This window comes from Bos indicus x Bos taurus, chromosome 10 (genome assembly GCF_003369695.1).
Source record: "Bos indicus x Bos taurus breed Angus x Brahman F1 hybrid chromosome 10, Bos_hybrid_MaternalHap_v2.0, whole genome shotgun sequence".
Lineage (NCBI taxonomy): Eukaryota > Metazoa > Chordata > Mammalia > Artiodactyla > Bovidae > Bos > Bos indicus x Bos taurus.
This window is the reverse complement of record NC_040085.1, coordinates 45408248-45435779: the sequence shown is the minus strand read 5'-3', so window position 1 is coordinate 45435779 and position 27532 is coordinate 45408248. Positions and strand designations below refer to the sequence as shown.

At 37.9% G+C, this 27532-nt stretch overlaps 1 protein-coding gene across 3 annotated transcripts in view; it reads right to left on the bottom strand.

The window, feature by feature from the left end:
- Positions 1 to 27532, bottom strand: part of ADAM10 (ADAM metallopeptidase domain 10) — a 143587-nt gene that overhangs the window by 90218 nt on the left and 25837 nt on the right. For all 3 annotated transcript variants that reach the window (XM_027553890.1, XM_027553891.1, XM_027553892.1), the window contains one exon: positions 15009 to 15159. In XM_027553890.1, coding sequence (XP_027409691.1) covers positions 15009 to 15159 — 151 coding nt within the window. The remainder of the gene's footprint in view (positions 1 to 15008; positions 15160 to 27532) is intronic.

Here is a 27532-nt window from a genome sequence, read left to right as displayed (position 1 = left end):
TGACTACTGGAAGAACCATAGCTTTGACTAGATGTATGTTTGTAGCAAAGGATTTAAAAAAACAGATTTTTAAACATTAACAGAGAGTATGACTAAAATCTCCTATTTGGGGACTTAAATATATATACAAGTGAAGCTGAATGACTGACCATGTCTCCAAAATGTCATCCAAGTTGGAGAGAGCAACCTCTGAAGTCTCTAAGATAAACAATGTGAAAGGCTCACTGAGTTTAATAATAAATATGAGCAAGCTACTGCTGAAAGCAAAACATTAAAAAACTGGAGGAGTCGTGTCAGAACAATTTTATTATGGACAATTAAAATGTGTTTGTATTTCTTACATTTGGGGAAAAACTAGCCAAGCTATACTCAAAAACTAACCAGGTCCTTGCATTCAATCACCACAGAATTAGTAGAGATGGTTTTTCAAAGATACTGGCCCAATATGCTCTTTTAACCAAAATGCCCAAAGATACCCTGGTTATTATCATAAATTATTAGAAATTCAAACAAAAAAATGTTACTTCTTTACCCTTATACATGACTATGAAGTCCCCAAATTTGAATTACTTTGTATAACTAGATCAGCGAGATCAAACAAAACTAGAGAAATTCAAAGGATTATTAACGTGGACTAGGAATACTGGTAATGTTTAGCAAGACAAAAGCAAAAAGCAGCAATTAACCACTCCCTTCCTCTGAACGCTTTTCCCTGGCTTCTAGGTATTATGCTCTCAGGTTTCCTACTTTTCTTACCACTCTTCAGTTTTTGCACCCCCTCCTCCACTTACAACTTAAAATACTGGCATTCAGCAGCACTTCAGCAACTGGGCCCTCTTCATAAACGTCACATAACATGTTCAAAACTGAACTTCTGACTTCTCCTCAAAACTTATAGCTGTTCCCGTATCCTATCTCAGTAAATGGCTCCAGCAATCACTCATTTGCTCAAACTAGAAAAAGTCATCCTCGACTCCTCTTAGGACCTCACTATGTATGAATTATGCCCAATAAATTCTACCTTCAAAATATCTCTCACATTTATCCACTCTCCTTCATCATTTCTAGTACCATCCTAATCCAGGATACCACTTCTCATGTTCAATTCAGTCGCTCAGTCGTGTCCGACTCTTTACGATCCCATGAACGATGAACTCTCTGTCCATTACCAACTCCCGGAGCTTACTCAAACTCATGTCCATCGAGTCGGTGATGCCATCCAGCCATCTCATTCTCTGTCGTCCCCTTCTCCTCCTGCCCCCAATCCCTCCCAGCATCAGGGTCTTTTCCAATAAGTCAACTCTTCGCATGAGGTGGCCAAAGTATTGGAGTTTCAGCTTCAGATCAGTCCTTCCAATGAACACCCAGGACTGATCTCTTTTAGGATGGGCTAGTTGGATCTCCTTGCAGTCCAAGGGACTCTCAAGAGTCTTCTCCGACACCACAGTTCAAAAGCATCAATTCTTCAGCACTAACCTTTCTTCACAATCCAACTCTCACATCCATACATGACCACTTCTCATGAGGATGTCTTAATCCCTTTAACGTTACTCCTTTCCAAACTATTCTTCATCTGCAGCCAGACCAGACTTTTTTAACCTCATAAAGTTACTTACCATTAAAAATGTTCCACGGTTAAGTAAAAAAACTATCACCATGACTTACATACACTCTCAAAGATCTGGCTCCTGCTTACGTCAGCCTAATTAGAAACCATTCTCCCTCACATCTTAGGAACCAGCCATACTGAAATTCCTTCATCTCAGTATCTTCACACATGCTATTTCCTCTGTCTAATCACCTCCTTCTTTGTCATCTTTCCCGGATCCATTTAAAGTCATTTTCTAAGACCAGTGGCCTTCCCTGACCCCCAGACAAGATGGTATTCCCCTATGCTCCCACAGCAATCTTTTAAAACATTCTTAACATTTACCACAGCTATTATTCCTAATATAATACCTCTATTTCTCTTGAGTCCATAAAATCCTGAACAGTAAGAACTTCTCTTGTTCAGCTTCTCCATTCCTAGCAGCTACTAAAAGTGCCTGAAAGGGAATTCCCTGGCAATCTAGTGGTGAGAACTCCACAATTCCACTGCCAGGGGCTCAGGTTCAACCTCTGGCTGGGGAACTAAGTTCCTGCAAGCCGTGCAGCACAACCAAAACTAAAGTACAAGTAAACAAAAGCACCTGAAATACACTGGATGCTTAATAAATGCGTCAAACAATGCAAGGATTGAAATAAAACATACAAGTGGACTTAGTAAATTATGGCATACAAAAACTAGAGAAACATCTCTTGTAGCTTAAATAAAAATAAAGGAAATATACATTTGTTCATTCAATCCAAGAATCAAAATTCCATTTAACAGAATTTGTGATTTAGGTTTTAAAAAAAGAAAAAGACAAGTACTACTACACATAACACAATTATTTGTCTAAGATTTAAGATTCCTGATATGCTAGACTTTGTGTTTATATTTGATTTGTTGTTTCAGCATTATTCTCCCAGTACAGACTATTTTAGAACCTAACTAGTACAAAGTGACTGGAGAAGGCAATGGCACCCCACTCCACTACTCTTGCCTGGAATATCCCATGGATGGAGGAGCCTGGTAGGCTGCAGTTCATGGGGTCACTAAGACTCAGATATGACTGAGCGACTTCACTTTCACTTTTCACTTTCATGCACTGGAGAAGGAAATGGCAACCCACTCCAGTGTTCTTGCCTGGAGAATCCCAGGGATGGGGGAGCCTGGTGGACTGCCGTCTATGGGGTCACACAGACTCGGACACGACTGAAGTGACTTAGCAGTACAAAGTGACTAGGACTTGAGAAAATTTCAGAGATGCACACAACAATTCAAGTTTATCCCTACGAACAAGTATCAGAAATACATGTCCATCTAAAAAGCAGAAAAAAAGTTGAAGAGGTTATAATACAACCAAGTGAGGAATCTTGGTGTCCAGAAGCTACTTCAAATAGGAAGTGTATATGTGATTATCAAAGATTTTTAAAACCTATTTAATGTTTTAAAATATTACATTACTTACAAGATTTCACTGATGCTTAATAAAACAACCAAGCAGGCATAACATTACCAATAAACTAAACATATCCATTCAACACGGTTATATTAATCAGGTATAGTGAAATCGGATAAACATTAGTCATACAAAATCCTTGCTATACTTTTAAGAGACAGCACAACAACTTAGAGAGGGCTTAGTCACTTAAAGAACAGAAAAAAACAAAGCTGCCTATGAATCTGAATTTAGTCTGAGTTGGGGAGCTTATTTCACAAAAAGAGCACACTGCAAATCCAAAATTCTAGTGTGAAATATAACTTACAACTGAGGATTGTAATTGAAGAATGATGGATGGGCTTTCCTACTAGGCATATACTTAATTTCTGACATTTACGTGTCTAGGTCACCTACTCTAGAAACTCTGACATTCAATATGCTATCAGATACAAGCCTGTTTTAGATCAACTTTCCAAAGAATTGAAAATAGTCAGAAAAACACTTTTACACTCTTATTTCCATTCCTTTTTCAAAAAGAAAGGAAGCTCAGTTTAAGTTTTTTAAAAAATTCATCTTCTCTTTTATATAAATCCTACTTAGTGCTTAAAAACATGTAAAATAAAAATGCTTCATGTTAAAATCTTATCTAAGAAGCTAAGTTCAGAGCAATCATCAGCTCTCAATTTAACTTCTTCAACACAAAATTACATGAACACAACTAAGCTCTTCCTACTCTTATTTTAGTAAGTAACTCAAGTAGCCAGTGTAGCCTTCACAATTTTAAAAATATATATTTGTTAAGCTTTTACTATCTGTGTAAGCATAAAGAATAGGATATCTTAGAAAATCCACTGCGGAGACACAGTGGTATGAAATGAAGTCTGTGCCAAAAGGCACTGCACCTGATGTAAAGTAGGTCCAAAGAAGTACCATTTTCCCTTCAAAACTTTTGCTCTAACTTGCTCAAATTTTGCTGGAAGAGATTTAAGTGGAATAGATTTTAATAGATTAAATTTAAAACCTTTCAAAATTCTGTTTTTCCATATCCATAACAACAGCATTTTTACATAACTCAAATTTATCCTGTTTCTCATGAGTTGGCATCCATTTCTACTGTCTAGATTCTTATCTCTTCAAGTGTGCTGGTTTGTCTACAAAGTTAAAAGGGTCGTGGGTTTCTGTTACCCTACTCATGATATGTCAAAAATCAAGTCTAAGATGCTACCTGACTAACCCAACTCCAGTCATGAAGAATATCTATGCCTTTTACAAGTTACCTGGACCACATTCTTGACATCCTTATATATCAGAGGTTGTGAGAACCTAAGTCCCAAACTCCAAAGAAAATTTCAAAAGAAGTATCAGACCGTTTATTTTTAGCAGCTTGGAAATGTACAATTGAGGCTACAGGAATAATTATATTGTCAAAACCAGAAAAAACTATTGGTTTTATTTTTTATTTTTTTAAACTATTGGTTTTAGACTATATAAGTACTCTAAAATATTGTACTCAGATCAGATCAGATCAGTCGCTCAGTCATGTCCGACTCTTTGCAACCCCATGACTCACAGCACACCAGGCCACCCTGTCCATCACCAACTCCCGAAGTTCACTCAGACTCACGTCCATCGAGTCAGTGATGCCATCCAGCCATCTCATCCTCTGTCGTCCCCTTCTCCTCCTGCCCCCAATCCTTCCCAGCATCAGCTGGGAACTCTTCGCATGAAGTGGCCAAAGTACCGGAGTTTCAGCTTTAGCATCATTCCTTCCAAAGAACACCCAGGACTGATCTCCTTCAGACTGGACTGGTTGGATTCCCCTGGACTCCTTGCAGTCCAAGGGACTCTCAAGAGTCTTCTCCAACACCACAGTTCAAAAGCATCAATTCTTCGGCGCTCAGCCTTCTTCACAGTCCAACTCTCACATCCATACATGACCACAGGAAAAACCATAGCCTTGACTAGACGAACCTTTGCTGGCAAAGGAATGTCTCTGCTTTTGAATATGCTATCTAGGTTGGTCATAACTTTCCTTCCAAGGAGTAAGTGTCCTTTAATTTCATGGCTGCAGTCACCGTCTGTAGTGATTTTGGAGCCCAGAAAAATAAAGTCTGACAATGTTTCCCCATCTATTTCCCATGAAGTGGTGGGACCGGATGCCATGATCTTCATTTTCTGAATGGTGAGCTTTAAGCCAACTTTTTCACTCTCCACTTTCACTTTCATCAAGAGGCTTTTGAGTTCCTCTTCACTTTCTGCCATAAGGGTGGTGTCATATGCATATCTGAGGTGATTGATATTTCTCCCAGCAATCTTAATTCCAGCTTGTGTTTCTTCCAGTCCAGCGTTTTTCATGATGTACTCTGCATATAAGTTAAATAAACAGGGTGACAATATACAGCCTTGACGAACTCCTTTTCCTATTTGGAACCAGTCTGTTGTTCCATGTCCAGTTCTACCTGTTGCTTCCTGACCTACATACACATTTCTCAAGAGGCAGATCAGATGGTCTGGTATTCCCATCTCTTGAAGAATTTTCCACAGTTTATTGTGATCCACACAGTCAAAGGCTTTGGCATAGTCAATAAAGCAGAAATAGATGTTTTTCTGGAACTCTCTTGCTTTTTCTATGATCCAGCAGATTTTGGCAATTTGATCTCTGGTTCCTCTGCCTTTTCTAAAACCAGCTTGAACATCAGGAAGTTCACGGTTCACTACAATTAAATAAAATTTTGATATCTTTTATATTATATGCAAAATGTATATTAGATAGAAACAAGTTTTGATTTATTGATTACACACCTAAAAAATTAAACAAAGAGCCAAAAAATAGTTTATTACAGACTCAGTTCAGTTCAGTTGCTCAATCGTGTCTGCTTCTTTGCAAGCCCATGGACTGCAGCAGACCAGGCCTCCCTGTCCATCACCAACTCCTGGAGTTTAACCAGACTCATCTCCATTGAGTAGGTGATGCCATCCAGCCATCTCATCCTCTGTTGTCCCCTTGTCCTCCTGCCTTCAATCTTTCCCAACACCAGGGTCTTTTCAAACGAGTTAGTTCTCGCATCAGGTGGCCAAAGATTTGGACTTTCAGCTTCAACATCAATCCTTCCAATGAACACTAAGGACTGATCTCCTTTAGGATGGACTGGGTGGATATCCTTGCAATCCAAAGGACTCTCAAGACTCTTCTCCAATACCACAGTTCAAAAGCATCAATTCTTCAGCGCTCAGCTTTCTTGATAGTCCAATTCTCACATCCATACATGACTACCAGAAAAAACCATAGCCTTGACTAGACAGACCTTTGTTGGCAAAGTAATGTCTCTGCTTTTTAATATGCTGTCTAGGTTGGTCATAACTTTCCTTCCAAGGAGTAAGCATCTTTTAATTTCATGGCTGCAATCACTATCTGCAATGATTTTGGAGCCCAAAATAATAAAGTCTGACACTGTTTCCACAGTTTCCCCAAGTATTTGCCATGAAGTGATGGGACCGGATGCCATAATCTTACTTTTCTGAATGTTGAGCTTTAAGCCAACTTTTTCACTCTCCTCTTTCACTTTCATCAAGAGGCTCTTTAGTTCTTCTTCACTTTCTGCCATAAGGGAGATGTCATCTGCACATCTGAGGTGATTCATAGTTTTCCTGGTAATCTTGATTCCAGCTTGTGCTTCTTCCAGCCCAGCATTTCTCATGATGTATAATCTGCATATAAGTTAAATAAGCAGGGTGACAATATACAGCCTTGACATACTCCTTTTCCTGTTTGGAACCAGTCTGTTGTTCCATGTCCAGTTCTAACTCTTGCCTCCTGACCAGGATACAGATTTCTCAAGAGGCAGGTCTGGTGGTCTGGTATTCCCATCTCTTTCAGAATTTTCCACAGTTTATTGTGATCCACACAGTCAAAGGCTTTGGCATAGTCAATAAAGCAGAAATAGATGTTTTTCTGGAACTCTCTTGCTTTTTTGATGATTCACTGGATGTTGGCAATTTGATCTCTGGTTCCTCTGCCTTTTCTAAACCCAGCTTGAACATCTGGAAGTTCATGGTTCACGTATTGCTAAAGCCTGGCTTAGAGAATTTTGAGCATTACTTTACTAGCGTGTGAGATGAGTGCAATTATTACAGACTAGATAGTGTTTGAGCTTTTTGTTTTTTTTTAATTCATTACTTTGGTGTTACTAATATATTTTGTAGAATTTTAAAGCAGAAGAAGCCTTAAACATTATCTCATCCAAACATCAAGATTTTACTAATGAGCAAACTAAGGCTCAAAAGAAATCACTAGACAACACATGTCAGGTGACAGGGGAACACCAATCAGTCTCCAAATTACCACAATCCTCCTTTCTCTATCTAGTACAAAAAATACATACACACACACACAAGAAAAACTGAAATTTCATGATGTATATGAGTCAAACTATTATGCTATACACCTTAAATTTATACAGTGCGTGTGTGTGTGCTCAGTCACTTCAGTCATGTCCAACTCTGCAACCCTGTGGAGCATAGCCCACCAAGCTCCTCTGATTCTCCAGGCAAGAATCCTGTAGTGGATTGCTATGCCTTCCTCCAGGGTATCTTCCTGACCCAGGGATCAAACCCACATCTCCTGTACTGCAAGCAAATTCTCACTGAGCCACCAGAGAAGCCCCCATGTCAATTAAATCTCAATAAAACTGCAAGGGGGAAGAAAAGGGAAAAGCTTTTTCATAGAATTGTTAAAAATGGCCTTTAGGCTTAAAGAACCTTGACATTTCTTCAGTGATATTTGTAAACCTGGGGTTTGGTACACCCTTTTTTTTTTTTTAACATTGAACAAGTTTCTTTTTTATTTTTTAATTAATTTATTTTAATTGGAGGCTAATTACTTTACAATATTGCAGTGGTTTTTGCCATACATTGACATGAATTAGCCATGGGTACACCCTTTCTTTTTGAGGAAACTTGGAAGACAGGTTGAAAGAAGTATGTTCATGTGCCTAGGCATGAAAACAAACAGAACAAAAAATAACTTAAATACTGAAACATATGCACACATACTCACATACCCACACTCCTAAGAAGCTCTGCTTATACCCCAAACTAACATTCTGCATATGGTAGGGTAGGAGAAGAGACTTAGTAGAAAATCTGTAAGTATACTAATCGAGGTCATTTTTACAGGTCTATTTCAAGGAAAAAGAGAAAACTATCAGGTCATCACATTTTTAACTAAAGTATGTTAGAAGGTAGTAGCAATAACCATGTTTAAGGGCACAAGCTCTGAGACACTGTGACTATACAAGTATAATAATTCAGACAAAAAAATCAAATTTCTCAATTTGTATCTATTGTAGAAAATACAGTTCATGTATATAATCAACTAGATGTCTGTTGAAAGCACCTAAGATAACCACTTATACACACAATGAGGTTCCTTGGATCCAGGCTCTTTATGACTGCCTCAGTCAGTTCCCTCTTCTGTGAACACTAACAGCATTCTATCTGTAAAGCACCGTGTCACTTTTATTCTTATGCAATGACTGACGTTCATCTTGCAGCTTCTATTAGGATAACTAAATAACAGCATGTACGTGCACGCTCCCTCTCAGTTACTCTAACACAAATTTAAAAAAAAACAGAAGGATCTAAGATTTGGTTTTGCAAATATCAATATGAAATATATCATGGAGCTAATAAAAATCTAGCAATGTAATAGAACTGTGACATCCAAACCAAAGGCACCTAGAATCTCTACTTTTCCTTTTGGCAGTCACAACATATTTCCAATATAGCATTAAATTTATTTTGAGATAGCCACTAAAAACAGGAAGGATTAATGACCACTTACTATTTCATGATACCAATAAGAATGGGTAATTAAAATTTTCTCCAAGGTTAAGGCTCATAAAAATTTATATGAATTGCCATCATCAAAATTTTTATTTCGAAGCTCAGATCCTAAAATGAACTTTTTTCTCCTTGAAATCAAAGTAGACATGTAACTTGAAAGTCCTTTTTTCTATAATGATCATTGCTTTGTAATATGGAAATTAAGTAAACCATTTATTACCATTTGTAAAATACTTTAAGTATCACAGCATTTCTTATAATCTTATTTTTCAATCCATTAAAATCTTTCTTGAGTACCTGTAATATAAGGGCAAATAGTGGACATACTAAATAGTAGCAGGTATCTTGCCTGTGAGGAAGAAAACAGTTACAGAAAAATAAACACATGAAGAGATACCAAATCAAATGCGAATGGAACAGATAAGTAATTTAGAAGTTCAGAGTAAGGTGTAAATAAAGCTTGAGAGAAGCAGAACTGGAATTGTGCATTAAAAGATGATCAGAATTTATTTAAGATAAATAACACAGGGAACAAACCTATACATGATATATACTCAGCAATGAGAAGCTCACTCTGAATGAAACAGACACTTGATTTTGGGAAGTAGAACAAAATAAGTTTAGAATTGAGTTGAATTACTTTACAAAGAATCATTGCATTAATTTACAAAGACAGACGGGTCTTGGTGGAGAGGTCTGACAAATGTGGTCCACTGGAGAAGAGAATGGCAAACCACTTCAGAATTCTTGCATTGAGAGCTCCATGAACAGTATGAAAAAGCACACTGAAAGATGAACTCCCCAGGTTGGTAGGTGCCCAATATGCTACTGGATATCAGTGGAGAAATAACTCCAGAAAGAATGAAGCGACAGAGCCAAAGCAAAAACAACACCCAGTCGTGGATGTGACTGGGGATAGAAAACAAGGTCCGATGCTATAAAGAGCAACATTGCATAGGAACCTGGAATTTCAGGTCCATGAATCAAGGCAAATTGGAAGCAGTCAAACAGGAGATGGCAAGAGAGAACATCAACATTTTAGGAATCAGCAAACTAAAATGGACTGGAATGGGTGAATTTAACTCAGATGACCATCATATCTACTACTGTGGGCAAGAATCCCTTCGATGAAATGGAGTAGCCATCATAGTCAACAAAAGAGTCCAAAATGCAGAACTTGGATGCACTCTCCGAAATGACAGAATGATCTCTGTTCGTTTTCAAGGCAAACCATTCAGTATTACGGTAATCCAAGTCTATGCCCTGACCAGTACTGCTGAAGAAGCTGAAGTTGAAAAGTTCTATGAAGACCTATAAGACCTTTTAGAACTAACACCCCCAAAAAAAGTCCTTTTCATTACAGGGGACTGGAATGCAAAAGTAGGAAGTCAAGAAACACCTGGAGTAACAGGCAAATTTGGCCATGGAGTACAGAATGAAGCGGGGCAAAGGCTAATAGAGTTTTGCCAACAGAACGCAATGGTCATACCAAGCACCCTCTTCCGACAACACAAGAGAAGACTCTACACATGGATATCATCAGATGGTCAACACCAAAATCAGACTGATTATATTCTTTGCAGCCAAAGATGGAGAAGCTCTATACAGTCAGTGAAAACAAGACCGGGAGTTGACTGTGGCTCAGATCATGAACTTCTTATTGCCAAATTCAGACTTAAATTGAAGAAAGTAGGGAAAACCACTAGACCATTCAGGTATGACCAAAATCAAATCCCTTACTATTATACAGTGGAAGTGAGAAATAGATTTAAGGGAACAGATCTAATAGACACAGTGCCTGATAAACTATGGACAGAGGTTTGTGACATTATACAGGAGACAGGGATCAAGACCACCCACAAGAAAAAGAAATGCAAAAAGGCAAAATGGCTGTCTGAGGAGGCCTTACAAATAGCTGTAAAAATAAGAGAATCAAAAAGCGAAGGAGAAAAGGAAAGTATACCAAGATACACCCATCTGAATGCAGAGTTCCAAAGAACAGCAAGGAGAGATAAGAAAGCCTTCCTCAGTGATCAGTGCAAAGAAGTACAGGAAAACAACAAAATGGCAAAGACCAGAGATCTCTTCAAGAAAATCAGAGATACCAAGGGAACATTTCATGCAAAGATGGGCTCAATAAAGGATAGAAATAGTATGGACTGAACACAAGCAGAAGATATTAAGAGAAGAGGTGGCAAGAATATACAGAACTGTACAAAAAAGATCTTAATGACCCAGATAATCACGGTGGTGTGACCACTCACCTAGAGCCAGACATCCTGGAATGTGAAGTCAAGTGGGCCTTAGAAAGCATCACTACGAACAAAGCATGTGGAGGTGATGGAATTCCAAATGAGCTATTTCAAATCCTGAAAGGTGGTGCTGTCAAAGTGTGCACTCAATATGCCAGCAAATTTGGAAAACTCAGCAGTGGCCAAAGGACTGGAAAAGGTCAGTTTTCATTCCAATCCCAAAGAATGGCAATGCCAAAGAATGCTCAAACTACCGCACAATTGCACTCATCTCACACGCGAGTAAAGTAATGCTCAAAATTCCCCAAGCCAGGCTTCAGCAATACATGAACCATGAATTTCCAGATGTTCAAGCTGGGTTTAGAAAAGGCAGAGGAACCAGAGACCAAATTGCCAACATCCGCTGGATCATGGAAAAAGCAAGAGAGTTCCAGAAAAACATCTATTTCTGCTTTATTGACTATGCCAAAGCCTTTGACTGTGTGGATCACAATAAACTGTGGAAAATTCTGAAAGAGATGGGCATACCAGACCACCTGACCTGCCTCTTGAGGAACCTCTATGCTGGTCAGGAAGCAAGAGTTAGAACTGGACATGGAACAACAGACTGGTTTCAAACAGGAAAAGGAGTATGTCAAGGCTGTATATTGTCACCCTGCTTATTTAACTTATATGCAGATTATACATCATGAGAAACGCTGGGCTGGAAGAAGCACAAGCTGGAATCAAGATTGCCGTGAGAAATATCAATCACCTCAGATATGCAGATGACACCACCCTTATGGCAGAAAGTGAAGAAGAACTAAGGAGCCTCTCAATGAAAGTGAAAGAGGAGAGTGAAAAAGTTGGCTTAAAGCTGAACATTCAGAAAACTTAAGATCATGGCATCCAGTGCCATCACTGCATGGCATATGCAGGGGGAAACCATGAAAACAGTGAAGACTTTATTTTGGGAGGCTCCAAAATCACTGCAATGGTGACTGCAGCCATGAAATTCAAAGACACTTACTCCTTCTACAGGTGTGACCATGATTTATTATTCACTCCCTAATAGGTTTCCCAGCTTCCATTTCATTTATCCTCAAAACTATTCTAAGTACTACTACAAGATGACTTTTCCTTAAATGCTTCCTTTTTCATGTAAGCTCACTGCTCTAGAGTCTTTAATTAATGATTGTTAGCCAGATTTCCTAGCTTGGTTATCAAGATTCTTTGTTCAGTTCACTTCAGTTTAGTTTAGTTTAGTTTCCTTCCTTTAGGAAGGAAAGTTATGACCAACCTAGACAGCATATTAAAAAGCAGAGACATTACTTTGCCAACTAAGGTCTGTCTCGTCAAGGCTATTGGTTGTTTTTCCAGTAGTCATGTATGGATGTGAGAGTTGAACTATAAAGAAAGCTGAACGCTGAAGAATTGATGCTTTTGAACTGTGGTGTTGGAAAAGACTCTTGAGAGTTCCTGGGACTGCAAGGAGATCCAACCAGTCCATTCTGAAGGAGATCAGTCCTTAGTGCTCATTGGAAGGATTGATGTTGCACCTGAAACTCCAATACTTTGGCCACCTGATGCGAAGAGCAGACTCATTTGAAAAGACCCTGATGATGGGAAAGATTGAAGGCAGGAGGAGAAGGGGATAACAGAGGATGAGATGGCTGGATGCCATCACCGACTCAGTGGAGATGAGACTGGTTAAACTCCAGGAGTTGGTGATGGACAGGGAAGCCTGGCGTGCTGTAGTCCATGGGGTCACGAAGAGTCGGACACAACTGAGTGACTAAACTAAACTGAAGTGAACTGAACAAAGAATCTTGATAACCAAGCTAGGAAATCTGGCTAACAATCATTAATTAAAGACTCTAGAGCAGTGAGTTGACATGAAAAAGGAAGCATTTAAGGAAAAGTCATCTTGTAGCAGTACTTAGAATAGTTTTAAGGATAAATGAAATGGAAGCTGGGAAACCTATTAGGAGGTGAATAATAAATCAGGGTCACACCTGTAGAAAAAGTACAAAAGGACAGGTTTATTCATTATAGCGGGCAAAGCAGAGTGTCTACCAAAGAATACTTTAAGATTTTGTATTTAGATACAAAAAGTACTTAGGTACTCCTGTCAAGGCTGTATACTGTCACCCTGCTTATTTAACTTATATGCAGAATACATCAGTAGAAACACTGGGCTGGAAGAAGCACAAGCTGCAATCAAGATTGCCGGGAGAAATATCAATCACCTCAGATACGCAGATGACACCACCCTTATGGCAGAAAGTGATGAAGAACTAAAGAGCCTGTTAATGAAAGTGAAAGAGGAGAGTGAAAAAGTTGGCTTAAGGCTCAATACTCAGAAAACTGAGATTACGGCATCCGGTCCCATCACTTCATGGCAAATACATGGGGCAACAGTGCAAACAGTTTCAGACTTTATTTTGGGGGGCTCCAAAATCACTACAGATGGTGACTGCAGCCATGAAATTAAAAGACAATTACTCCTTGGAAGGAAAGTTATGACCAATATAGACAGCATATTAAAAAGCAGAGACATTAATTTGTCAACAAAGGTCCGTCTAGTCAAGGCTATGGTTTTTCCAGTCGTCATGTATGGATGTGAGAGTTGGACTATAAGGAAAGCTGAGCACCGAAGAATTGATGCATTTGAAATGTGGTGTTGGAGAAGACTCTTGAGAGTCCCTTGCCTGCAAGGAGATCCAACCAGTCCATTCTGAAGGAGATCAGTGCTGGGTGTTCATTGGAAGGACTGATGTTGAAACTGATACTCCAATATTTTGGCCACCTGATGCGAAGAGTGGACTCATTTAAAAGACCCTGATGTTGGGAAAGATTGAAGGCAGGAGGAGAAGGGATGAGAGGATGAGATGGTTAGATAGCATCACTGACTTGATGGACACGAGTTTGGGTAAACTCCGGGAGTTGGTGATGGACAGGGAGGCCTGGCGTGCTGCGGTTCATGGGATCGCACAGAGTGGGACACGACTGAGCAGTCAAAGAAAAAAATACAGGGTTTTGAGTCAGCCAGGTCTGGGTCAAATCTGTGCTATTAACTTGTTTTTTGGCCACACTATACAGCACACGGGATTGTAGTTGCTGGACCAGGGAAGTCCCTGTGCTACATAACTTTCAGTTCAGTTCAGTTCAGTTCAGTTCAGTCGCTCAGTCATGTCCGACTCTTTGCAACCCTGTGAATCACAGCACAGACCTCCCTGTCCTACATAACTTTAAAGAAGCTATTTTCTCTGAGTCTTAAGTTTCCTTGGATATAAAACGATTTACCTTGTTTGGATGTTGAGAGAGTAAATAAGAAAATACATATAAAGCATCTATGTCCTTGTACGTGGAACACAACAGCACTAAATAATTGTGATTTTTACCTCTCTCCCTTGGCTCCCTTGCTCTTTATTCCTTAACGATACTGAGAATTAAGCAGTACAGTAGGTCATCTGTCTACAAGTTGTCATTTTAGAGCTGATAAAATTGAGTTAATGAGAAATTAAATGACATTCAATGGCCTACAACCAGCTACCTTCACTGTTGGCACCACGGAATAGACATATAGGCCATAAAACACATAAAAAATAGTTGGAAATCACAAACACAGACTCTTCTTTAAAGACATATCCTCTAATAATACAACTGAGGATCTGATTCATGAACTTAAAAACATTTAAATGTGATTGTTTCCTTAACAATATAAAAGGCCAATCTGTTTTAAAAGAAAACCGTTTCTAATGTACACACCAAATTCCAGTGTAGGTTGAATTTACAAATGGGGACCTTTCCATTAGAGAAGGAAAATGAAAGGTATAAATTTCCTCTCTTAACATACATTGAATACAATGGAACCTCAGACATAATCAGCAATAAATTTACTTACCTTCCATGAGCATGAAAATCTAGCCGTAAAAACTGGTCCTCATGTGATACTGCTCTTTTGGCACGCTGGTGTTTTTGGTGTAATGAATCCACATCATATGATAATCCTTCATAATGTCTAATGTATTTATTTAAAGGATTTCCATACTGACCTACAAAAAATAAACAGTTTGAATTAATATCTTATTATGGTTTATTCTAATTCTAAAATGATTTCACAATTATTCTGTGTTAAACAACTGTTTCACCAATCTTAATACTTTATTTTCATAAACAGTTGTTAATTTTTGTTTGTTTGTTTGTGGTCACATCATACAGCATATGGGATCCTAGTTTCCTGACCAGGGATCAACCCCGTGCTTCCTGCAAGTGGAAGCAGAGTCTTAACCACTGGATCACCAGAAAAGTCCCTAAAAGCTTATTATAATGGGAATTTTAACCACACACAAGGTTTGATGTTAGCCATAGGTTTGTCTAGGATGTCCTTAATCAAGCTGAGGAAGTTTTATACTCAGGAAGAGATGTTGATCTTTGTCTACATCTATTAAGATGCTTACAATAGATAATCAATAAAGACCTACTCTATAGCACTAGGAACTATTCCTATATGGGAAAAGAATTTGAAATATATATACATATATTTATGAATAAATGAATCACTTTGACATACACCTGAAACTAACACAACCTTGTAAATCAACTATATTGCAATAAAAATAAGTAAATAATTTTTTTAAAAGATGACTGTTTTTTTATTTTTAGTTTATTAATATGTGAAATCAAACTGACTTATTCTCATGGGCAGAAGAACTAAACAGACATTGCTCCAAAGACGTACAGATGGCCAACAGACACATGGAAAGATGTTCAACATCACTAATTATTGGGACTTCCCTGATGGCTCAGCAGGTAAAGAATCTGCCTGCCAATGCAGGGGACACAACTTTGATCCTCGGTCTGGGAAGACTCCACATGCTGCAGAGCAACTAAGCCTGTGTAACACAACTACTGAGCCTGTGTCTAGGGCCCCTGAGCCTGTGTAACACAGCTACTGAGCCCGCATATCTTTGAGCCTGTGCTAACAAGACAAGTCACAGCAATGAGAAGCCCTGGTATCACAACAAAGGGCAGCCCCCACTTTCCCACCACTAGAAAAAACCCACATGAGGCAGAGAATACCAAGTGAAACCAAAAACAAATAATATATAAAAAAAATTTTAAGGTCTACAAATAACAAATGCTAAAGAAGAGGGAACTCGCCTACACTGTCGGTAGGAATGTTAGTTGATGCAGCAGATACGGAGAATAGTATGGAGATTCCTCAAAAACTAAAACTAGAATTTCCATATGATCCAGCAATCTTACTCCTGGACATATATCTGTTCAAAACTATAATTCAGGAATATACATGTGCACCTATATTCACAGCAGCACTATTCACAACAGTGAACACGGACATGGAAACAACTTAAACGTCCCTCAACAGATAAATGAATAAAGCTGTGGTACGTACATACAATGGAATGTGACTTAGCTATAAAAGAGAGTAAAATAATGCCATTTGGAGCAACATGGATAGAACTATAGAATATCATAGTAGGTGAAGTTAAGTCAGAAAAAGAAAGACAAATACCATATGATACCACTTACATGTGGACAAACTCACAGACACAGAGAACAGACTTGAGACTGCAAGGGTGGGGAGTGAAGGGAAAGGATTAAGTGGGCGCTGAGGGGAGCAGAGGCCAACCATTATATACTGAGATAAACAAGGTCCTGCTGTATAGTATAAGGAACTCTACTCAATATCCTATGATAAACATGGGAAAGAATTTTTTAAAAAGACTGCATATATATATGTATAATTGAATCACTATGCTGTACAGCTAAAATTAACAAAACATTGTAAATCAGTTATACTTCAATTTTTAAAAAAACTGTTGATTTTCTAATGTTAAACCACCCTTGCATTACCAAAATAAATCCCATTTGACTACAGTATATTGTGTTTTATAATATTGTTAGATTTGATAAATTTTGTTTAGAATTTTTATTATGTATGTTCATGAGAGACACTAGTCTGTAGTTTTCTTGGACTGTCTTTGTCAAGTATTAGTATCAATATAAAAAAACATTTTGAAAATATTACCTCTTCTTCAATTTTCTGGACAAATTTATGTGGAACTGGTATTATTTCCTCCTTAAATGTTTGATAGAATTCACCAGTGAAGCCATCTTAGCCTGGAGTTTTCTTTGTGAAAGGTTATTAATGACATCAACTTTATACATAAACAGCTATTCTGGTTATCCATTCCTTGACTGACCCTTTGCTAAGAATTTGTCCATTTCACCTAAGTTTTTAAGTTATGGAAATAAAGCTGTTCATAATATTCCCTTATTATGCTTTTTAATATCTTCTGAATCTATAGTAATGTTACCTCCCTCATTCCAGATATCAGTAATCTATATCTTCTCTCTTTGGGTCCTAATCAAGATAGCTAGAGAATTATTGATTTGACTGATCTTCTCAAGAACCAACTTTTATTTCCTTTTATTTTCCTTCATTATTTTTCTGCTTCCTATTTTTTAATTTTCAACTTGATCTCTATTTCTTTCCTTCCACTTACTTGAAGTAAAATCGCTCTATTTTTTTTAGTGAAGACCATTGATTTAAGTTTTCACTCCCATCCCAAAGAAAGGCAATGCCAAAGAATGTTCAAACTACTTCACAGTTACACTCATCTCACACACTAGCAAAGCAATGCTCAAAATTCTTCAAGCTAGTCGTCAACAGCATGTGAACCGAGAACTTCCAGATGTTCAAACTGGATTTCGAAAAGGCAGGGGAACCAGAGATCAAATTGCTAACATCTGCTGGATCATTGAAAACACAAAAGAATTCCAGAAAAACATCTACTTCTGTTTCATGGACTATGCTAAAGCCTTTGACTGTGGGGATCACAACACTGTGGAAAATTCTTCAAGAGATGGGAATACCATACCACCTGACCTGCCTCCTGCAAAAACTGTATGCAGGTCAAGAAGTAACAACAGTTAGAACTGGGCATGGAACAACAGACTGGTTCCAAATTGGGAAAGGAATATGTCAAGACCCTATACTGTCACCCTGCTTATTTAACTTACATGCAGAGTACATCATGCGAAATGCCGGGCTGGATGAAGCACAGGCTGGAATAAAGATTGCAGAGAGAAACATCAATAACCTCAGATATGCAGATGACACCACCCTTATGGCAGAAAGCAAAGAGGAACTAAAGAGCCTCTTGATGAAAGTGAGAGAGAGTGAAAAAGCTGGCTTAAAACTCAACATTCAAAAAACGAAGATCATGGCATCTGGTCCTATCACGTCATGGCAAATAGATGGGGAAACAATGCAAACAGTGACAGACTTTATTTTTGGGGGCTCCAAAATCACTGCAGATGGTGACTGCAACCATGAAATTAAAAGACGCTTGCTCTTTGAAAGAAAAGCTATGACAAACCTAGACAGCGTATTAAAAAGCAGAGACATTACTATGCCAACAAAGGTCTGTCGAGTCAAAGTTATGGTTTTTCCAGTAGTCATGTATGGATGTGAGAGTTGGACCATAAAGAAGGCTGAGTGCCAAACAATTGATGCTTTTGAGCTGTAGTGTTAGAGAAGACTCTTGAGAGTCCACTGGACTGCAAAGAGGTCAAACCAGTCCATCTTAAAGGAAATCAGTCCTGAATATTCATTCATTGGAAGGACTGATTCTCAAGCTGAAGCTCCAGTTCTTTGGCCACCTGATGGGAAGAGTTGACTCATGAGAAAAGACCCTGATGCTGGAAAAGACTGAACGCAGGAGGAGAAGGGGACGACAGAGGACAAGATGGTTGGATGGCATCACCGACTCAATGGACATGAGTTTGAGCAAGCTCCAGGAGATAGTGAAGGACAGGGAAGCCTGGTGTGCTGCAGTCCATGGGGTCTCAAAGAGCAGGACATGACCGAGCAACTGAACAACAATGATTTAAGACTTCTGTATTCAGTTATTCTACTTACTACCCAGATGCTGTAAGTGTCCCCTTAATACTGTTTAGCAGCATCCCACAGATTCTGTTATGCTGTGTTACCATTTTCATTCTCTTCAATATACTTTCTTATTTCCTTTTTAATTTCTTCTACAATTCATATGCTATTTAGAAGCCTGTTATTTAGATTCTATTAATAAATATGAGGAATTTTTCAGTTATCTTTCTGTTACTGACCTCTAATTTAATTCCACTCTACCCAGAGAACATACTTTGTATGACAATCCTTTTAAATACAGAGATTTATTTTATGACCAAGAATGTGGGTCTATCCTTGCACGTTTCATGCACAGCTGAAAAGAATGTATATTCTACTGTTAACGGATGAGTATTCCAGAAACGTCAACCTCTGCACATATTGAGTACAGTGTTACATAAACAACAACCAGGTCAGTTGGTTTACAGTGTTGTTTAATCTTCTATATCCTTAATGATTTTCTACCTACCTGTTCTATTACTAACAGAAAGGCACTGAAATCTATGATTACGGCTTTTTCTATTTCTCCTGGCAGTTCTTTGCTTAATTGATTTTTGAAGTTCTATTATTATGTGCATAGGACTTCCCTGGTGCCTCAGACAGTAGAGTGTCTGTCTACAACGCGGGAGACCTGGGTTCGATCCCTGGGTCAGGAAGATTCCCTGGAGAAGGAAATGGCAACCCACTCCAGTACTCTTGCCTAGAAAAATCCCACGGACGGAGGAGCCTGGTGTCCATGGTGTCGCAAAGAGTTGGACACGACTGAGCAACATCACTTTCACTTTATTATGTACATAAATGTTAATGATTTTGTGCCTTCTGGATTAATTCACTCCTTTATCATTTTCAGATGATCTTCTTTATTCTTTGTAATAGTCTATGTTCTAAAATCTACTTTGTCTGGTATTAATATAGCCACTCCCAGTATTTTTTGTTGTTTGATTAGCATGGTCTCTTTCTCTTCCATTCTTTTCCTTTTAGCCTATTTGTGCCTATGTATTTAATGCAAGTTCACTGTAGGCAGCATAGAGTTGGGTCTTGCTTTTTTGTCCAATCTTTTAATTAGGGTGTTTAGATCATTTACATTTAAAGTAGTTACTAATGTGGTTAAGTTTAAGTCTATCATATTGCTATTTATGTTTGTCCCATCTGTTCTTTGCTTCCTTCTCCTTTCTCAGGATTAATTATTTTTTTATGATTCTCTTTTTATTTCTTCACTAGCTTATTACCAAAACTCTCTGGTTATTTTAGTGGTTGCTTTAAGTAAACATCTTTAACTTACTCTACCTTCAAATGATCTTATAGCACTTCAGGTATAAAAACCTGACATTACTGTATTTTCATTCCTCTCCTCCTACTGTCATCACATACTTTATTTACTTATATCTGATGAAGTCCACAATACACTGTTAATGTTTTGGTTTAAAGAGACAATTATCTTTTGAAGAGATTTAAATAACAAGAAAAGAATCTCTACTTCTCATTTCCAGGGTTCTTCATTCCTTGGTGTGAATCCGTATTTTCATCTGGTATCATTATTCTTCTACCTGGATAACTCCCTCTAACATTTCTTCTGCTAGTGAAGCTTTTCCAGATATTGGATGTCTCAAAGTCTTTATTTCGTCTTTATTTTTGAAAGATATTTTTACTGGGCATAGAATTTCAGGCTGACAGGTTTGGGTTTTTTTAATGTATTTTTTGAATGTTGCTCCACTATCTTTTCACCTGTATTCCTTCTGATAAGAAATCTGTCATCCTTACCATTGCTCCTCTGAAGGTAATGTTTTTTCCCTCCCTAGTGCTTTTAAGATGTTCCTCTTTAACACTGGTTTTGAACAATTTACTTATGATGTGCTCTGGTTTCTTCATACTTACTAAGCTTTAGTTTCAGTAAACTTCTTGGACCTGTAGGTTTATAATTTTTCAACTACTATTTCTTCAAAATTTTTTTCACTCTCCCCACCCCCACATACCCAAGGAATCCAATTATTAGTATATTAAGGTCACCAAATTCTTCCCAGAGCCCACTGATGGGTATTCTCATATTTATCAAAAATTCTTCTGTTTCATTTTGAACAGCTTCTAGTGCTGTCTTTCAGTTCAGTAATATTCTCTATGTCTAATCTGTTGTTAATGCCATCCGGTATGCTTTCCATCTAAAACATTGTTAGTTTTCATCTGTACAAGTTAGATTTGCATCTGTTTTATATCTTTTATGTCTCTACTTAACTTTTTTAACATATGAAATACAGTTATAACAAGTCTCTTAATGTTCTTGTCTGCTAATTTTAATGCCCACGACAGTTATGGGTTGGTTCCAATTGATTGCTTATTCTTTTCGTTAGAGAATGTGTTTCCCTGCTTCATTGCATGTCTCATAATCTTGCACTGAATGGATGGTAGATGCTGTGAATTTCCCCTTGCAGTGGCTGGAACACTTTTTGTATTCTTATAAATATTCTTAGGCTTTGTTAATAGGACAAATTAAAAGGTATTTGGAAACAGTTTGATCCTTTTGGGTCTTCCCTTTATGATTCGTTACATGAGTCTGCAGCAGTGTTCAATGTAGGGCTAATTTCCCCTACTACTGGGGCAAGACATATTTGAGTACTCTATCCAATGCTCCACAGATCATGCATTTTTCCAGTTTGGCGGGTACGAACAAGCACTATTTCCGGCACTATGTGAGCATGGGGCACAGTTTCTTTCCCTGGCCTCAGGCAGTTTCCCCACATATATACACTGATCAAATATACTCTACCAAACACTCCAGAGGAACCCTCTGCAGATCTCAAGGATTCTCTCCCTATGCAGCACCCTTCATTGTGATATTCTGTCTGCAAACAAGCTGCTTTGGTCCAATTCCATCTCCACAACTCTAAGTTTGCTGGTCTCCACCTAGGTTCCCTCTTATAGATGGAAATTCATTCCATGCAGAAAGCTGAAACAATCAAAGGTCTCGCTTCATTTGTTTCCCCTCTCTTGGGGATCATGTCATTCACCACCTGGAGATCAGTGTCTTAAAAACGATTGTTTCTCACCTAATGGATTGCATAAAGCCTAAATGTTTCATCACTAAATTTTCTGCTTACACAATCAGCTGCTAGTCACTTCATGGTTAAAGATACAAACTCTTAAATCATCTGGGTTTAAGTTCTGGAGATGGCATAACAAGGTAACTATACTTAATACTACTGAACCGTACACTAGAAATGCTTAAGATTATAAACTTTATGGTACATAATACTTTGTTAGGATAAAAAAATTACCTGGGTTTGAATCCCATTACTTTCATTTATTAGCTTGTTTTCCTGATCAAATGGAAAACTCAGCTTCATTTTCCCATCCTTAAAATAGAGAGAAGTAGAATACCTTGTGGAGAAGGCAATGGCACCCCACTCCAGTACTCTTACTTGGAAAATCCCATGGACGGAGGAGCCTAGTAGGCTGCAGTCCATGGGGTCGCTAAGAGTCGGACACGACTAAACGACTTCCCTCTCACTTTTCACTTTCCTGCATTGGAGAAGGAAATGGCAACCAACTCCAGTATTCTTGCCTGGAGAGTCCCAGGGACGGGGGAGCCTGGTGGGCTGCCATCTATGGGGTTGCACAGAGTCAGACACGACTGAAGCGACTTAGCAGCAGCAGAATACCTTGCTTTTAAGGCTGTTACAATGATCAAATGATTTAAGCCATATGTGGCAATTAGCAAAGTCCCTGCTAAGTCTCTTCAGTCGTGTCCGACTCTGTGCGACCCCTGAGATGGCAGCCCACCGGCTCCCCCGTCCCTGGGATTCTCCAGGCAAGAACACTGGAGTGGGTTGCCATTTCCTTCTCCAATGTATGAAAGTGAAAAGTGACAGTGAAGTCGCTCAGTCATGTCCGACTCTAGCGACCCCATGGATTGCAGTGTACCAGGCTCCTCCATCCATGGGATTTTCCAGGCAAGAGTACTGGAGTGGGATGCCATTGCCTTCTCCGAGCAAAGTCCCTACCATACAATAAAGGCTCAATAAATTATTCACAGTTATCACCATCTCTTCCCTCTGCTCCCCTTCCATTTCCTCCTCCTTTCACACTTGTCTTTGAGACCTATTTACACAAATTGAGGCCACAGATTCAGGAATAAAGACAGAACTAGGTTTGAATTCTGACATTTCCTCACCATGACTACATGATCCGGTAACTATTTAACTTTTTTAAACCCCAGGGAGTTTTTTTGTTTTGTTTTAATCTGTAAAATAAAGGCAACAGTGAATACCTTAAATGCAAGTAAACTGCTTAGCAGAAAGGGTAGCATGAAAAGACCACTCAGTTTAAACTACTGAGTCACTTCATCATACTTTAGAATGCACTGTTCTCAAGAGAGGTGACCGAAATGTAGTCCAAAACTAGAATTCAAAGCTACCTTACAACTAGCAAAGAAAATATAATGAAGCCAAGGTATAAGAGAAAATAAGCCTCCTGGTATGGAACTTTTAAAAATCAGGACTAAATAACAGAATCATACATTGTATCAATGTATGTTCCATATTCCTAAAAAATATCTTTACATTTATACACGGATTTTTAAAAACAACCCACATAAGAGAAAACATCAAGAAAAAAATCAACAATGGGGAAGTTTTACTAAGAGAACTTTAGGGTAGTTTCTTCCGTTTTAAAAATCAAAGTAGGGGAACGTCCCTGGTGGTACAGTAAGAATCTGCCTGCCAATGCAGGGGACAGAGGTTCGATCTCTGGGCCAGGATGATTCCACATGCCCCCGAGTAACTAAGCCCATATGCCACAATTACAAGAGAAGCCACTGCCAACGAGTAGCCTGTGTACCACAACTAAGAGTAGTACCTGCTCACCACAACTAGAGAAAAGCCCATGTACAGCAACGAAGACCCAGTGCAACAAAAAATAAATTATATTTTTCAAAAAATCAAAGTAGGATCACTAAGTTATATTTCTTTTAAGTGGACTGAGTAGCCACAGTACAATCTTAGCTTTGTAAAGTTACTTCTCCCACTCCTTTCTTAGCACCAAAAAGTTGACTTTTTAGATCACAGTGCAGATAATGTATTTTGCCACTTTTAATAACTTAAAACAGTAACTGTGGCTGTTCTAGGGAAGCACATGTCATAACGGCTCAATTATTTGCATGAATAGAACACTTCAGGGAGACATTAAAGGAAGTCATCTTTTCTCTATCCCACACACACAGGAATTTTATAAAGCAACATAATGTTTACTTGCGCTTGAAAAGGACCTAAGTAATGATTTTCAGAATCTTTATAACTGAGATAAAATATGATTTCACAGCATTTAATTGGGAAAGTTAAAAATGCTACCCAGGTACATACAGTTAACAAGTCCACTTCATTATCAGACCTATGTTCCTTTGTTAACTATGCCTAACTATCAGTATTTATGATATGATCATGGTAATACTTTAAGTTATTGAAAACAATGTACTAAATGAGAGAATTCCCTGGCATGCCAGGGGTTAGGACTCTGACACTTTCACTGCCAAGGCCTGGGTTCAATCTCTGGTTGGAGAACTAAGATCCCACATAAATAATGGTATTTAGGCACAGTTAACAAAGGAACGTATTGAATGAAACTGTATTATCTTATTTCTCCTTCTAATACTTAATGAAAATGGGGGAACCATGGGGGAAAACATACATATATATGTGTGTGTATGTATATATATATATATATATATATATGTGTATATATATATATATATGTGTATATATATATATATATATATAAAGCAGCCCTCCCACACTAAGAAAAAATCCTCAAGAACTAAAACCAAATACGAAAAGGATATAATCAAGTGTGTGTTAAAGCTGACTGATATAGGCTCAATTCTCCTCCCAACTCTGTTCAATGACATGTTGGTGGCTCGTACTTATACTACTGAAGTTAGAAATGCTGCAAATCAGAGGCTTTATTGTTTTTTTTTCCTATTATCAAGAGAGTCAGTGAACTAATAGAACACAGGGTATATAACCTAATGGTATAATCTTTCAAACAAGCAGCCAAGGAAATAAACAGAATACTCTTAATGAGAAAGTGGAAAAGCACAGCACACTGAACTCCTAATGCTGACCCTAGCTGCAAAATTCACTTTTTAAAGAAATTCTCTCTTCTGTTTTACCTACTTTTCTGCAAATCAGAATTGTATGTACCTGGGTAGCATTTTTAACTTTCCCAATTAAATGCTGTGAAATTATGTTTTATCTCAATTATTAAGATACTGAAAAATTTCAAGAGAACAGAACCCTGGAATTGTCAGACAGATTGTATATGATCATGATTCCTGATCTGCAGAAAAGCAGGTAAAACAGAAAATAATGAGCCCCTCAAACTATGACTTAAAGAAAAAATATACACTGGTCTCAGAGACAAAGAAAAAAGAACTTACCCACATTATATCATAGGAAAAACAAAAGAACAAAGAAGAGCCTCACAACCACAAACATGGCAAAACGTATGAAAAAAAAAAAAAAACGAAAAAAAAAAAACAACAACAATAAAAACAGAAAAAGCAAAAGAGAAAAAACCCAATTGAGAAGGAAACAAAAACATCTGGAAACGATCTGGAACAAACCAGAATCAACCAGACTTACATGATATTAAGGAATTCTTGTTAATTTTCTTCAATACAAAAACACTGTGGTTATATAGTAGGAAAATAATCTGAATTTGGGGAGATGTATTTTGAAGTACTTAGGAGTAAAATGACATGCATAATTTTCACTGAAGTGATTCTCAATGAGACAGAAAAAGGATGTAAATTGCTATCAGTTTCCACTTCTGACTATCATGAAGAAGAACTAAATCTAACCTACCACCATAAACATTCAGAAAACCTGATGAAATACATGGGAGGATAAACAAATGAGGTAAGATCTACAATTGGCCCAACTTAACTGCCTGGAAGCAGTTTAAAGTCAATATGCAGAGTACAGGAACCAAACAGAACGTGCTGATAGAGAGGCCAGGCATTTAGAATTCGTGGGCCAGAGTGCCAAAGAGGAAGCTAACAGAAAGGGAGCTCAGAGATCTAAAGAAGGGTTCCCCTAACATGTTTGGCAAATTTGTATCTGATCATGTGAGAATCAACTATCCGAGACCAGAAAAATAAACCACAAAAAAAGTAAGCAGAACAATCTTGAAAGTTTATATAGTTAGGGCTGGGAAGTGTTCATATTCCCACCATCCAGAGAACAAAGACCTGTAATATACGGAGCACTGGGTACAGCCCTCAGGAAAACATCATCTTATTCACAGGGCAAAATTAGCCATAGACTAAAGGCTGTTTGGGATCCACCCTAACAAAGTTTAAAGCACTTCCTCCAAAGAATTCAACTGACTCCAAGTAGTTTAACTGTATAACAACAAAATCTGACTATGTTTAAAGGCAAGACAAAATCAAACACAAAAAAAGTAAAAATCAAAAATGAACTGCATCCAGTAAGACTCAGGAAAACACCTTTTTCTCATACTGTTGGATGAAGAAGTCAGACATTAGCAACAGAAACTATAAAGATGACAGAATTAACATAGAGAGAAATTGAAACAGTTATCATGGGCTAATAGTTAAAAACTAAAGACAAAAGAAACCTTAAAATCAGCTGGTGGGTTAGGACAAAAGGAACTAGAGAAAGAGACACACTACATATAGAAGAATGAATGTACAAATGATAGCATGACTACATAACTCAGAAGGTAACTCACCAGCATGTTTGAAATACTACCAAAATAAAATTCTCAACCTAAGATTCCATACCCAGTGAAACATATCTCATAAATGAAGATGAAGGGGGAAAAAGGTGAAATGAACCCTTTTTCAGACATCAAAGCTGACAATTTACTGCCAGTAGACCTACACTGCAAGATATGTCAAAGGAAGTTTTCAGGCAGAAGGAATATACCAGCTGGAAACCTGTGTTGACACAAAGAAGAGTGCCAAGAACAATAACTATATGAGAAAATAAAAAAGATTTCTTTTCTCATTCTTTAACCTCTTTCAAAGTTAAATGATTGTGTTTAAAAAACACACAATGTGCTATGGCAGTTATGACACACATAGAATTAAAATGTATGATAATACAGCACAATGGAGGAGAGGAAAAATGAAAGAACACTGTAAAAGAAGTGGTATTTTATCCAAAGGTACACAATGACAAGTTACAGGTGTATACTGTACACCCTAGGAACAACCTCTAAAAATACATAACTAAGCAGGTACATTACATAAGCCAATAACAGAGTTAAGATTAAATCATTTTTTAAAGCAAATTAATCCCAAAAAACATAGACAACGAAGGGCTAAAAAAAGGGCTTATGAACAAATGGAACAGAAAACAAACAGTAAGATGGTAGTTTTAAACTCAATCATATCAATAATTACATTAAAAGTTAATGATTTAAACAAAATTAAAAGATAGAAAGTCACTTTCTTATTTTTC